Raw genomic sequence first — 14,896 nt, 5'->3', positions numbered from 1 at the left:
CCTCCCCTCCCTCCGGGGCTTGCCCTGAGGGGACTCCCGGGCTGCAGACCGCGGCCCCTCGCTGCCTCTCCGCCCCGGGCCCGGCCGACACCAGCCTCCCTCCCTCCCTCCCTCCCTCCCTCCTCCGCGGCGCCTCAGGGCGGGAAGGCGGGAAGGCGGCCCCGCTCGAGGCCCGGCCCGGCGGTGAGGGGGATCCCGGTGCGGCGGCACCGCGCCCGGGCGGAGCGTGCAGCAGCCGGACCGTCCCCCCGCGGCACCTTCCGCTTGCCGCGGCTCCATGGACCCCAACCTGCGGTTCTGGAGGACGGAGGGCCAGGTCAGGGGCCGGGGAGGGCGAGGGTGGGCGGGCTGCCTCCGAAATAACGCCTCGCCTCCCTGAAACGTGTCTCCGTCAGTCTTTTTTCCAGAGGTTTCTTCGCTGGGTGGACGTCTTGGATCCCCTGCTGCTCCTGAAGTCCTCCGTGAGTACCGCGGCTCGGCCTCCTCCGTCGGGGTGTCCTTCGGAGCCGCGGCCGGTGACGGGAGGTTTGTCAATCGACCTGAACCAGCTTTGAGTTCGCTGAGGGCAGAACAGCGGGGCAGGCTGTTCCTAAATAATCTGCCGCTCGGCTGGAGGAGTGAGTGGTGATGGGGAGCTGTGGCAGCGTCGGGGAAGGCAGGTTTGCTGAAATGCGTCGCAGGCACCCAAAATCTCTGCTGGCTAATCCGCACGCCCGTCCCTAATCTGGAGGTTGATTCTCCTCCAAGTGAAAGGAACCCTGCCCTAAGAGGGAGCACAGCTGGTTTGCAGGCCCTTTTTATACCAGAGAACAATTATTACAACTTTAACATTAACTGTTGAAAGTGTGACACTAAACACGTTGTCAGTCACAAAGTGTAGCTTCTAAACTTCAGGGACTGGCATGACAGCAAAATTCTGGGGAAGATGCGCTTTTCTGTCAACCCACTCCTCTGTAGTTTTGTCAGGGGTGACAGAGGAAGAAGCACAGCACATTGTATGAGAGTCGGCTGGCTGGTCAGTGTGTTAAAGGAATTTTTGTTTATTGATTTGTTATTTATTTTTTAAGGGAAAGCTCCATTAAAGCAAAAGAACGCTGTCAAAATGTGCATACATGAGATATGTCCTTGTCACTTGCAGAGTGTGTTGTGTGTATCTATTCATCTATCTCTCTGTATGTGTATATATGGTACAAATATATACCTCCATCTATATTTACATATACAAATAATAAAATTTAGTAAATGTACATTACATATATGTAAACACCAACAAAAAAATTTTATAGTACATTCAGGGATTTGGAGATCTGTGGTTAGTTCACACGTCCTTAAATTCAAATACACTGTTGCAAAGAGAGATGTGCCTGTTGAAGAAAAGTCAGATCGTCTCACAAATTCTCCTAAGTGGGGCAGCTTTTTGTGTAGGCTATGGATAAATACATGAGGTTACAGTTCTATTGGCTTTGTTTAAGTGTACCTGTTTTCCATAATTAAAAGCTTAAGCTAAGCTTAAAGGAAGAGTGTAAGATGCAAAACTTATTCACTTGATATTTGTGAACAGGCAGGAACATCTAATGATGTTGTGACTCATTTCTGGTAATTTTAAAAGTCTGCTTTGGATTTTCTTTTTAAAATAGTCATATAGGTGCCTGTGGGGATATCAGATAGTTGCTTTGGTGGCAAATCTTTGAATCTGCCAGCACACATGGATAACTTTAAGTACAAGAATAACGCTCTTGATTTCAGTGAGGTTTTTTGTGTCCTTAAAGTTCAGGTGCATTTATGTAATGGGTTGAAGGGTTGATACTTAAGGGGACCAAGGGGGCCTGAATATTCTAAAAGTTTTTATGACTCTGAATTAGTTGTGTGTCCAGGTGTGTTCTTGCTTTAACTGCTTTGGTGAAGGACAGGTTCATTAGCTTGATGTTCTAGATTTGTATTTAAAGTAACTTATAACTGATACATTGCACCATAGAATGTTGAGATCTCAGTCATTTTCTTCCCATTGGTTTGTTTTTTTCTCAAATATAGGATGAAATAAGAAGAACCAGGTTATTGCTTCAAAACAGTGGAAAGACGCTAAGTGAGCCCATACAGAATGATCAGGTATTTTAGAGTGCAGTTTGTAGAAAATAGAGGTGTGTTTTTTTCATGGCTGAAATAGTTGCTATTAGTATAATATCTAGCAGATGGAGTACTGAGATGCAGATACAAGGGATAACACAAGAAAAACTCATTATTACAGAGATTTTTCTAATCTATGAATCTAGTAGCAATTTCTTTGGATGACTACTGGTTCCAAATTGCACTATTTTTATCCTGAAGAATGCTAGGTTGTATATCATATACCTGAGTTTAAAAGACACTCTCGGATCACTCTAGGAATCATTATGTTAAGCCTGACTGTCCTCAGCTGGGATAATATAGGTGGGTGATAAATATGTAAAATGCTTACTAAGCTCATTTTGAATCTTTGATGTTGCATTGTCATATAGAGGGCAGGCTGGTTTGGTTTCACATCTCATAAAATGAGCAGTAGCAGTACTTGGGTGGAAAACTTACTTGTGGAATTGCAGGAATTGTACTACTTTTTGCTTAGCCCTCGCTTCATTAGGAGGAGTCTTTCTTTTGATTCACTGTGGGCTTGGCTCTTCCCATGTGGCATTTTGTACCTTCTCTGTCAAAGTCTGAAGGGAGAAGTAAAAAATTCCATGATTCCAGAAAAGCTGAAGTCTTAACAGAAGTGTTTAGGCTTTTAGCCATATTTAAGACTTGTTGTTTTCTGTTTTAAAATATCTACTAGTTTAACTTTTAAAAATTAAGTTTCTGTTCTGCTATAATGTGTACTTTGGTCCTGTTACACAGCACATGGGATGTGAGTTAGTTATATTCAACAAGGAGAATATGGAGAGAAATTTTAGGGAAAAAATAATTAAAGGGGTGTACGGCATTCCATATAAAAGTAAGTTATTGGGGAAAGAAAAAGGTATAATAAATTTAGAAAGACGATTTTACCCAGTCTCTTCTGAAACTTGATTACTAACCTACTTTTCAAATTGTTTAGACAAAACAAGCCTTCCTACTAAGCCTGGTAAGTTTACAAAATATTTAGAAATCTTTTTTTTTTCTTTCTTATTCAAGTATGGCAAAGGTTGTCTAATTTGACTTTTTTTCGTTTTTTTTTTTTTTTTTTAAGTCCAGTGTACATCCTGATACAGACAAGATAATTCCTGTTTTGTTTAGACCTCCGGGTAAGTTCCCTAAAGAGAAGTTTTGTGTATGTGACTGAATCATTGAAGGGGAATAGCTCATAGTAAATAGCCACTGTGATAATACACTGATACTCTTCTCCATATGGAAAAACAAGTAGACTCTTACTTCTGTTAGTTGCATTGTCATGTCTGTTGAATATTTGTTTATTTCTATGGTCCTCCTGGGGAATTTTTCCTACAGTTCAGCTGCTCAGCTAGGTGGAAACAGTCTGACCGGTCTCTGTTTTTTGTCACTACAGAATGAATTCCCAGATCCCCCCACATGTAAAACAGTCTACTATAAGCTAAGTTTTCACTTGATGAATGTGGCTACTGCGTGAGTTTACTTGCTGTGATGGCAGATAAAGTCTGCTTGGGGTGATGTTTAGGGAGCTATGACAGCACAGGTTGTTAATCAGATATAACCATACTTAGGCTATTTACTCATTATCTTGTATAACAACTCACAGCTGTGATGGCCTTTGTTGCCACCTATCTCTTTTTGAACAGAGTGAGGAGAAGCAATTTCTGTTCAAAGCTCAGTTATGTAGGTGCTGAGTAGCCAGGTTGAGGGGAGTTCACAAGGGCTCCTTTTGGCTATAAGCTGTGACCAGGTATTCTGGCTTCTCGAACGAAGAATGAGAGGCAAAGGTTAGAATTCAAGTCCATGATGATGTTTTTTTTGTGGGCAGTGTTTTACATAGACCTGAAACTAGAGGGGGGAAGTAAGGGGAATTTTCTGCTCAAAATCTAGACTTGGCAGTTATTTTTACTGAAATGAAGTTTTCTTTCTTTTTAGCCTTCATGCCCATATCTCTTCCATTGGTGAGTAATCATGAAAGATGCTAGTGTACCACAGGGCTTACATTTTTCCAAAGCCAGGGGTTGGAGGGAGGGAGGGAATAGAAGGTTTTAGGCTTTAGGTATTTTCAGCACAATCTTTTTAAAAGACAACTATTTTATGGGAACTGCCGAATAATCTAGAAATCGAGCCCTTGGGGAATCTCATTAGAAGTCCAAACCTGTTACCTACCTTCTTCAGCAGTATTCAAAGAGATTGTTTGTGCATGAAGGTCAGCTTTCTGATGCAAGGTGAAATTTGCTAGGCGTTAAGAGCAAGGCCTGGTTTTAGTCTGTTTAACCTAAAAAACCTGGAACTGCAGTAGGAAGGAGTCAGAGCCTTGTGTTCTGTGTTTCAGACCCAGAATACAAATTTCTTCTTCTGTGCATTTGCAAGTAAGAAGTGGTGTTGTCAAGAAATTATAAAAGATGTAAAAATAAACTCTTGTTACAGTGCTCAAAAATTGTACCATTTTGTTTGATAAAATTTGTAGGTGCAATTATATACATGTTTGTTTGTTTAGATGTGTTTGGTTTTGGCATGTGAATATACATACTGAGATATATCATTCCATATAGAGATTACAGCATGAATTTATATGGCACTACTAGAAAGTATAACTGCCATCAAGACTTCCATTAAATTCACTAAGAACAGTAATAGGATTAACAGAAGTATTTCTTTTTGATGTTTACAGCTTAATGCTCTTTCACAGATGTGGTTAGATTCAGCACTGGCATTAATAATAAAGGTAGCTGATCCACTAATATTAAATTAATTGCTGATCCTCCTCTGAGGCTTTGGACATTCCATGCTCTCCTCTTATTCAATATTTGCCATATTTTGATTGACTCTGTACTTTAAGAGTGTTCCACACCTGGTAGGCCAGACCTCAAGAAAGGCTGTGGTTTATTAAAACCGAAGTCCTTATTCACTGTCTGAATTGGGAAGTAGAATCTTTTATCTTGGATCAGGTAATCTAGTATTTATATCCCCACTAGCCAAAACAATCTCACCGTTTCTCATTTGCTACGTTAATTACATTTTTACTAGCTTACTTGATTTTATTTGCATCTATTTAAGCTTCCGTCGTGGTTTAACCCCAGCCAGTAACTAAGCACCACGCAGCTGCTCACTCACTCCCCACCCCCCAGTGGGATGGGGGAGAGAATCGGGGGGAAAAAAGTAAAAAAAGTGAAACTCGTGGGTTGAGATAAGAACAGTTTAATAGAACAGAAAAGAAGAAACTAATAATGATAATAATAACAATAATAAAATGACTACTAATAAAAGGATTGGAATATACAGAACAAGTGATGCACAATGCAATTGCTCACCACTCACTGACCGATGCCCAGCCAGTTCCTGAGCTGCGATCCCCTCCAGGCCAACTCCCCACAGTTTATATACTGGGCATGACATCATATGGTATGGAATATCCCTTTGGCCAGTTTGGGTCAGCTGCCCTGGCTGTGTCCCCTCCCAACTTCTTGTGCCCCTCCAGCCTTCTCGCTGGCTGGGCATCAGAAGCTGAAAAATCCTTGACTTAGTGTAAACTCTACTTAGCAACAACTGAAAACATCAGGGTGTTATCAACATTATTCTCATACTGAACCCAAAACATAACGCTATACCAGCCACTAGAAAGAAAATTAACTCTGTCCCAGCTGAAACCAGGATAGCTTCACAGGTACAAATGCATTTTTTTATTTTGGGTAAGACAGCATCTTGCCCAAATATTTTTGCACACAGTGTTTTAGTCACTGTGTCTCTGTGGTTTATACTGGATAGAAAAAGTGAATATGTCACATCTGTGGCAAGAAAGTGAGTTAACCTAGAATCAAGGGAAATGGCTTCAGGTGCTGACTGGAGCCTTTGACGCTGCTGCAAAGAGTAACATAGCAGTTCTCTGTACTCTAGCCCACCACTGCTCACCAAGAACTTCTAGACTCATCAAACCTAATTTTCTTGTGGGGTTTTCCTCTTAGGTTATTACTTCATCTCTTCAGCACCACGCAAAGCAAACTTTTTTTAGTCAGGTAATTACCTCTTCCTTTCTGCATTTACAAGTCTTCTAGTCTCAATCCCAAATTCATTTTTGCTTATAATCTCTCCTTTCTGCAGTTCGTGTTTCACGTGTATACCGCAGGATTTGCCCTAGTAAATGGAAATGGTACCACAAAGGCTGAAGTATGTGTCAATTTTTATTTTTTAAATCATCTGAGTTGTACAAGACCATTTTGAACATGATTTACAAGTGTTTTACAAATGCACTTATGAAGTATGTTTCTTCTGTCCTTCTTAGGAGTACTCGCTTCAACAAAAGCAGATCTTCTGTGGCTTGGGAGCCGTTACCTATGCAGCATGTATTGGTGTATGTATTTGCTTAACGATTGCTTTCCTAATAAGCTCTCTTGGGAAGGACTAGATGCCGAGATAATCACACTGCCAGATATCCTTCAGGATTGTGCTTTAATGCTCTGCTCTGATGTCTTGCCCCAGAACTGTTGAGAATAAGAATTTTCCTGATCATCTGTCAGCCAATACCTTGCTTGGCTTCCTCTGATGCTTCCTCTTGTGTCCTTTTCTTTATTATTCTGCAAACTTAGAAAATGGGTGGTGAGAGGTAATGGCCAGGGATTTACAAACACAGAGTAACCCACTGGGTTGTTGTAGTTGATTTTTTGATGTGGTGCTGTGAAAGAGATCTGTCTAGCTCTAAAAAAGTGGTGACATCTGCAGGCATCTGTACTGGATTGAGTTAGCTCAGATCCCAGAACCATCACAGCCATGAAAATACTGCACTGGAGGGCTACCTGGCTAGCTCTGTGCTGTGCAGGAGTAGGAATTCTTGGTTTCCTACATCAGATTGAGCTCTGGTATCCTTATGACACTCATTGCAAGTGTAGATGCCCCTGTAATTCATTTCCTCACTCTCCATACTAAACAGTGATTTTTATAAGCCTTCTTGCAGAAAATTATGGCTGTTCCTGCTTTTGTTAGATGGCCTTTCACCTCTGTCCAGTAGGCAAAAAACAGTTGGGCCAGCAGTGCTCAGGACTTCACAGAGGTCTGATAAGGCAGCTATGCCTGTGTGTGAATGTGGGAGTTCTTCCCCTTTGTCCTCCAAAGGAAACTCTGAGCACTTGCTGGTGTCCTGGCCATTTATTCATAAATGAAACTTCCTGCAAGTGTATTATGGGACTATAGAAACTGCAGAGAATGAGGAACAACTGCACAAGTGGGCCAGGTGTCCTGTTTGGCAGAGAGAGCAGTATGTGTCACAAGGCAATTGGACAGATGTCCAAGGAATATTAGTCAGAGGTAATTGTTTTCCATTTTCTGTCTTTGTATTCATACTGCTATTGTCCTATACATAATAATGTTTAATGCTTTTTTTTATCACAGTATTTTGTATTCTTATCTAAAAGAGCGATTACAGATACCTTCAGTAACTAGAGAAGATACTTATTTTGTTGGAATGTTAAACCAAGGCATTTCTTTATTTTTATAGGTGGTAACTATGTACTAAGTCACAGATTTATTTTCCTAAACTGTTGCATGTACTGAAATACCGTACATATTTTTTTAATAAAAGGTGCCTGTTTGTTTCCTCCCAATGCCTTAGGCTCTTCCTCTTGTCTTCATGAATCAATACACATTGAAGAGTTCGTTAACACAACTAGTCGTCAAAAAACTTCTACCTGCTCCTCTCTTTGGTGAGTATAAAGAAACTGTATATCATGCAGCTGGTCTGAGGGCCATTTGCTACCTCCATCTGCCTGCAGAATTTTCTCGCCCTTGCACAGATGTGGTCTGACTGTTTCCTAGCCTTCTTCTCTGACTGCCTTTGCTAGGTACCGTCCTTTCTGTGTGAGTTAATACTCACTGATCAGTGTAGCTGACCTCTATTTGATGCTTGCTGGGTTTTAGGTTTAGAGCTGCAGAGTACTTTTCTGACCTTTGTATGCAAGACATGCAACTGTTTCTCCAAAGATATCCAGGGATGCAGTTGGCATTTTTCTTTGGCTTGGACATTACACCAGAAACTATTAGGACTGCCAGGAGGGATCAGAGGGCAGTAGCTCTTGAACTGGCATGGCCTGGTGTGGCACATACATGACACTAGAGTGCAACACAGCTCTAGGTGTGCACTGGCATAGTTCCTTACTCAGGTTGGGGCTGTTGCTGGCTACCTAACTGCTGACAGTGTAGAAAGTGAGAGTTGTTACAACAGAATATTATTAACCTTGCAAGGTAATGGGACTCAGTTCATTACTGGAACAGCTCTACTGACATGGTGAAGTTTCACCAGGACAAGTTTAACTATTTGATGTCATTAACTGTTTTTCTAATGCCGTTAAAGAAATTTTTGGCCGTTCCTAGGGTGGAAGTGGTAAAATTAACTTGGAACAAAGGAGATGACGTGTTTTATGTGAGATGGCTCCCCAGATCTTTCCAAGGATCTGGATTAGAGCTTTCTGACTTGTTTCCCTTGGAGCAGGTGTTAAAATGTGCTTCCATTTTTCTTAAATGTAGAGAGAAGCCTGAGGGTAATTGATTAATATTAGTCCAGCATTTGAAAAGTGTCATCTGTTACACTGATGTCTTTATTGAATAGCCCTGCCAAAAACTAATAAAAAGAGAAGTCTACTATTTCAAGTAAGGTCAGTTTGCCAGACTATGCCCTCTTATGCCTAGACCTTGGTCTAGAAAAGAGAAAGGAGAAAACCAGCTAGATGACTAACTCCCATTTGATATGGCCTTTATAAGTGCCAGTGGTTTAGGCTTGTGTTTTCAGTGACTGACTGTGGGATGGATGTTTTCAGGTACCTTGTAAAGCTGGGTCTGGAGGAAACTGAAACATTCTCATCTAGGATCCAGCTGAAGCGCTGCCACTTGTGACAGACACACAGCTGGGCAGAGAAGTGCCATAATGGAACATAGTAGAGCGAGTCAGTGTTCCCCTGGTACCCTCCCTTTCAAATCAGGGATGCAGCCTTTACTTAAAAGTCTGTTCCCTTCAGGGTGTTTTCTGTGCTGGATTTTGTGCTGACCAGTACAAAACCCATCCACAATGCAAATCCCTCCCCTTTCTCTTAAGAACAAAGTACTCTGGTTTGAGCTGGATGGTAGTGATTGAAAGCTCCAAGTCCATAATGATAAAGCACCTTTTAGGACTGGGGCCTTAAAATCTTACTCAAGCATCTGAAAAAAAGATTAAGATCCCAAGCAGATTTTTATGGGGCAGTCTCTTCTTAAGCTGCCAGGTTATTCAGCTGTGAACTGTTGAAATGGAAATGTAAAATGCACATAATTACGAATGTTATTATTCAGATAGTCCTTTTGGATCTTTTAAAGCAAAATCCTCTTTAACTCTGCAGGCTTGATGAGTGCATTTACTGTGGTGGTGGTGAGAAGCCCAGAATTTGAGAATGGAATTGAAGTGATGGACAGCAATGGCAAGGTTGTAGGAGTGTCACAGAAGGCTGGTGAGAAGGTGGGTGGGGGTGTGGAGGCCTCTCTTGACTTGCCTTTCATTCCCTGCTAAGAGCTGAATGTGATGCTGAGAGTAGATACAGTTGGATATATTGAAATGAGGAATCCCAGATCAGGTGCTGAATCCTTGGGTAGGCTTGGACTAGGTTTCTGGAACCAGGTTCCACAACCTTTGTGTCTTCAAGAGTTAGCAGCCTCCCCAGACCAATATACTGAGTGCTAGAGTTGAGCCACAGAGACACCAGCACAGGCATTTCTGCTTTCCCTGGTCACCTCAGGAGGAAGGCAAGACTCTTGGACCTTCTTCTGCTGGGACACCTCAGAGAAAAGCTCTGCATTGTACATATCGCATGCACCTTCTATAGTGGGATTATTAGGCTGTGCCTCCCAAAGGGTAATGCCCTGATCTACAGTGTGCCAGTGCATGTTATTCTTGGGGTCCAGTTGCTGACTAAGCTGACTCTGTTTGCTCCTTGCCTTGCTCATCAACATCCACTGTAGAGCCTGGCACAGGAACTAAAGCAAGGAGTCATATTTTATGCGCTATCAGTGACCCTCCCTTTCTATGCTTCTGTCCAGAGAGGAGGAAATGGCTAGATGAGCATAAAGATTTATGGACAGCTGGAGAGAAAACTTCAAATTTAACACAGGATAGTTAGGATATCCAGAAGTTATAACCATTTGTAAGAAGTTCAGCACAACTTAAAAAAAGCAAGTATCATCAAAAATCGTTATTGTGCTAGGAAAACCCGATATGGCATCAGTAGTATCACCCCCCCTTTTAAGGAATTTCTTAGTCACAGGTAGAATATTTGCCACTTGTAGTTTAGTTTCTATTTAAGAAAGAATTCCTCTAACAAATGTTTTTATCACTCATTAACCTGTTGCTTGCAACTCCAGAGTATTACACAAAAAAGTGCTCACAGAAGCATGCAGTATTTGAAGCTGCACAGAGCACTGCTTTAACAACATTTATTTTCTTCTCTCCCTGGAGGCCGTTAAAGAAACAGCATTGTCAAGAGGAGTCTTGTTTGGGACAACATTCTTCCTGCCACCTGTGCTTATGTACTTTGTGGAAAGGTAGGAGATACCGCAAAAGGGCTGGGGGTGCCTGGTCGGTGTGTATTCTGTTTTTTAGTCTGGCTCTTACCACTTGCCAATTTTTACTTGTATTTGCCATATTACTTGGCTTGGTAGAACTGATTATCTGGGAAGTTTCTGTTCAGCTACTGTGATTCATTTAGATAAGTAAATTAATCTGGTTATGCCCACACCCATGCTTTGAGGGTATGCAGGAGGTTGTGTAAAATTATGAGGATTTCCTCTCTCCTCTCATGCAGGAAACATGTTTGTGCTCTTCTGACAGTCTGTTTTCCAGCACCTAGGTTCCCTAACTTGATTTGACTCCCAGTGTCTGATGTCAAGGTTGTTCACAGCACTTGGCTTAGATTTGTTATTTCTGAAGAGATAATATAGTACTTGAATTTGCAAGTAAAGCTGGATCCCAACTTCCAAAAAGCTTTCCATATATTATGAAACATTTTATTGCTTTTGCAACATTTAGAAACCCTTTATCATAAGAAGAATTCATTGTATGCTTTATCAGAGAGTTCTTAGCCTGCCCTGAGCTTTTGGTAGGGGTCATCTATGTCATGTAAATAATACAGGTAATTTGGTATTGCCTAAATCAATTCCCTATCCCCCTTTATTAGCTTAAGGGGCTCCTGTTATCAGAAGACATAAATGTGGATGTAACATAAAATTTAAAAAATATATCAAGTAGTAAATTTTGCACAAGGCAAAGTAGGACTGCCAAGAGGAAGTAAATCTGAAAGGAAAGAGGATAATGCAAGAAAAATCTAAGTCAAAGGACCGAGACGTTTTAAAGCACTAATACCCCTTCTCTAGTCATTTTGATCTTGCTGTTTATTTTCTTAATCTTGTATTCACAATCTAGGCCTGGAAAATGCTGCAGCTAAATACAAAACAAAGGGAATGAACAGGAAGTTAAGAGTAAGAACATAGGAAGTAAAGAAACATCTTGAGGTTTCATAAGCCTAGGTTATTACTAACTTCAGTGCAATTTGAACCACTAAAATAGTAGCTAATGTTCTTTGTCTCACTGTCAGATTATTTTTCAAGACCAAACTGACATACTTACCTTTTCAATGTCTTGGACAGAGCAAAATTTGCAAAAACTCCACATGCTTTGGCTTCAGTGAGAATGTTTGTGGTGACGTCAGTACTAGCAGGGATGCTACCAGTCTCACTTAGTATGTTCCCGCAGTGTGGGGTGGTAAGTCCTTTCATCAGAATTGATTTAGTATTATTGTTATATTAAATGGTCATTCCAGAATGATGGCCAGCAGTTGTAAGGCCACACACCAGAAATCAATAGATTTAATGTGGTTGTGCATCTAAAATGGGGCAGCGGAGAGGCTGCTGGTGAAGGCCCATGTACTGGGCAGAGGCTTACAGGACTTTCTAGGTCTAAGTTGCATTGTGTGTAATTTATATTTATACTTTTCACTGTAGATTTATCAGATTTTTCACAACAGTCTGAAGCAAGCAAGGTCCTGAGAGCTGTCTTAAAGATTAAAACCAAGGCTCTTCCAGCACTCTTTTCAGTCCTGCTGGAGATAGGAAGGATGTAGATGAGACTTTTTTCTTTCATGCAAAATCAGCATGAGCTCATGGGAGGGGTAAACTAACTCACACACGACATCTCTTCGCCCTGCCTTACTGAACTGCGAAGTGTAGTCTGTTCCCTGGGAAAGTACACCTTCCTGGCAGGTTTTAAATGGAGGGTGTAGCCCTTGAACCTTGGGCTTTTGAGAAGGCCAAGTGAGAGAGGAGCTTGGGGTTCCTTTCTGCATTTATTTCCTCTCCATTATCATCGGCACTGTATGAATATTCTCAGAAAATCACAGACTAGGCTTTTACAATTTTCAGTGGTTTCTTTTATTTGCCTAAACTTTCTGGCATTGTAATGTCTCTTTTTAGATTTCTTAATCTTTTATGGCAACAAAGGTAAACTGAACATAAATGAGGGGACTTGTGAGAAATTATGTACTGAGAGTATGGCTGGTTGGTTCCCTTTGAGCTTCACAATTGCTCAGCCCACAGCAGAAGTTCTCCTGGGTGAGTCACCCAAATACATTTACAGTTGGACTCTATGATCTTTGAAGGTCTTTTCCAGCCTAAATGATTCTATAGTGAATGGAGATAATGTCACTAATGCTCTGTTTAGATCTCAGAAGTACCTCTAATTTTAAATAAAACATATTTCTTCCCTTATGTGTGTGTGTGCATGTAAGGAATGTCAGAGAAGCAAAAAAAAAAAAAAAAAAGAAGCCCCAAAACAAAAAAAATCCCTCAAGCCCCCAAATAAACGAAGAACTCCAAATCCCATACAGTCTTGCTTCTGAACACAGTATTTCAAGTTGTGCAAAGTTCAATACAGTAAAGAGGACTTAATATATACTTACCAGGATATGGTGGTGTTGATTCCCTTTTTCTATATATTGCAGATAAAGCGAGCAGACCTTGAACCAGAAATTCTGTCCTCTACAGAAGAAACTGAGTTATTCTACAATAGGGGAATTTAGAGATTGGCTTTAATATATAAATGTGTGCTCTGACTGAAGTGAATTCTGAATGTATCAACAAATTCAGTTGGCATATGTGATCAAATCGTGAATTTATGATGGTTTATGTACCAGATTTGGTGTACAGTGCTGTGGTCTGTAAAGAGGCAGACTGCAAAATGATTTTGCAAGTCCCAGCCCACAGGCAGGTATGTACACATAACTTAATACTGTAAATGATATTTGTACCAGAAAGCACTGTAACACAGCGTTTGTCACAACCTGTGTTCTGTATGCTTCCTCGTGTGATTGATTTCATAATTAAAAGACTATTGAATACAAAAGTTTGTTCTGTTGTTGCTGCAGCTTTTGACATGCTGCTTTCCAGGACCACAGCTGGTAAAGGCATTAACATCAGTAGTCCTTTGGGTAAAGTCAAGTTGGTGGTTCTCAGAATACTTACTTTGTATGTTTCATTGTATTTAGTAGCACTCATTTCAAGGACGAGACATGTGCGAGGTAGCTATTAGACAAAGCAACCCTGATGGCAATATAATACCACTTAAATTTAGTTGTTTAAGAAGTGTTCAGGAACCGGGTGTCAAACTTGGCTACAAAGTGACTCCTGGCTTTCTCAACATCCTTGAAGGAGTTGTGAGGCCTGATGCCCGCCTTGAGCTTTAGAACTTGTTTTTTACATTGAAGCCACTGGGAAGTCCTGTGGCTTTCTGACCTTGTGCTGGACAATGAGGAATCCCCACTTTTGCAGGTTAACAGTGTTTATCCAAACAAAAAAAAAGCTGTCTTTTGAGATGTGGCATAAGGATTAGCCTGTTCATCAGTGCCATGATAAATTTTGCTGATCATATGAAATTATTCAGGGTTCCAGGGCTGTCTGTGAAGAGCTGCAGAAACACCTTCCGCTACCAGATGTAAAAACAGGTGAAATACCCAATGGATAAGGGAAAAGTAATGAGCTTGGCAGAGGGGATAATCCAGCTTCATGACTGGCCTGCGAGTGCACTGTTAACACTAGGATTGGAATTAAGAGTAGTGGCAGATAGGTCACCATGTAGTTGAATTTTGAAGTTCTTACCAAAGGGCATTATGGATATTAAAAGCTGACATGAATTTAAAAGGAGAATGAGCATTTCCATCAAAGGGAATCCATTGAAGGATACTAAATTCATGGAAATTACACCAGCAAAAGAAGATCATAAGCTCCATACTGCTGGAGAGCAGAAGGGGTAAACAGCTTATTTGCCTTGCTCTCATTCTCTTATGTGTACTTTTGGTGGCCACTAGGATATGACATTTGGCTGACTAGATATTTGGTCTGGCCTAGTACAGCTGCTTTCATATGGTTTGCTGACCTGCCACAAAATCAAGATCAGACCTTCTCCTGGGGGAACAAGATAGAACGAAGCTCCACAACTGGTAGGAGACCCTATGGTTGTGATAACTGTAGGCAGGGGTCATGGGAGAGATGGCTCTAAGATCACTGAAGATGTTATGTGAGGCACTGCTAAGGCTGTGTGTGACAAGGATAAATATGCACTAAATAACATAATAATCACATTCACAGAAATAATTTTACATGTACAGCCTCCAAAGTCTGCCATAATTTATCTTCCTTAAGAGTGCAATACACAGGTCACTGCTCTCCTGTTGCTGGAGGATTAGATTTCTTTTTGCTGTGTGAGAAAACCAATGATTTC

The 14,896-nt window shown here is 41.1% G+C and overlaps 1 protein-coding gene across 3 annotated transcripts; it reads left to right on the top strand.

Annotated features, from left to right (window-relative positions):
- Positions 1-224: 224 nt before the first annotated feature.
- SFXN4 (sideroflexin 4) lies at positions 225-13,522 on the top strand. 3 transcript variants are annotated; one of them, XM_075026493.1, is made up of 14 exons: positions 225-316; positions 396-461; positions 2,032-2,106; positions 3,065-3,091; positions 3,197-3,251; positions 4,051-4,076; positions 6,081-6,131; positions 6,217-6,282; positions 6,398-6,466; positions 7,721-7,811; positions 9,477-9,592; positions 10,586-10,671; positions 11,773-11,887; positions 13,122-13,522. In XM_075026493.1, exons 1-14 carry the CDS (start codon positions 278-280, stop codon positions 13,197-13,199), a joined length of 960 nt encoding a protein of 319 aa, XP_074882594.1. In that variant the 5' UTR covers positions 225-277; the 3' UTR covers positions 13,200-13,522. The 3 variants fall into 3 exon arrangements, with proteins under 3 accessions (XP_074882594.1, XP_074882595.1, XP_074882596.1); XM_075026494.1 differs by lacking the exon at positions 13,122-13,522 and adding an exon at positions 12,595-13,108; XM_075026495.1 differs by lacking the exon at positions 11,773-11,887.
- The last annotated feature ends 1,374 nt before the right edge of the window (positions 13,523-14,896 follow it).

Source organism: Buteo buteo, chromosome 4 (assembly GCF_964188355.1).
Source record: "Buteo buteo chromosome 4, bButBut1.hap1.1, whole genome shotgun sequence".
NCBI classification, from domain to species: Eukaryota; Metazoa; Chordata; class Aves; order Accipitriformes; family Accipitridae; genus Buteo; species Buteo buteo.
This window is presented reverse-complemented; position numbering and strand designations above follow the sequence as displayed.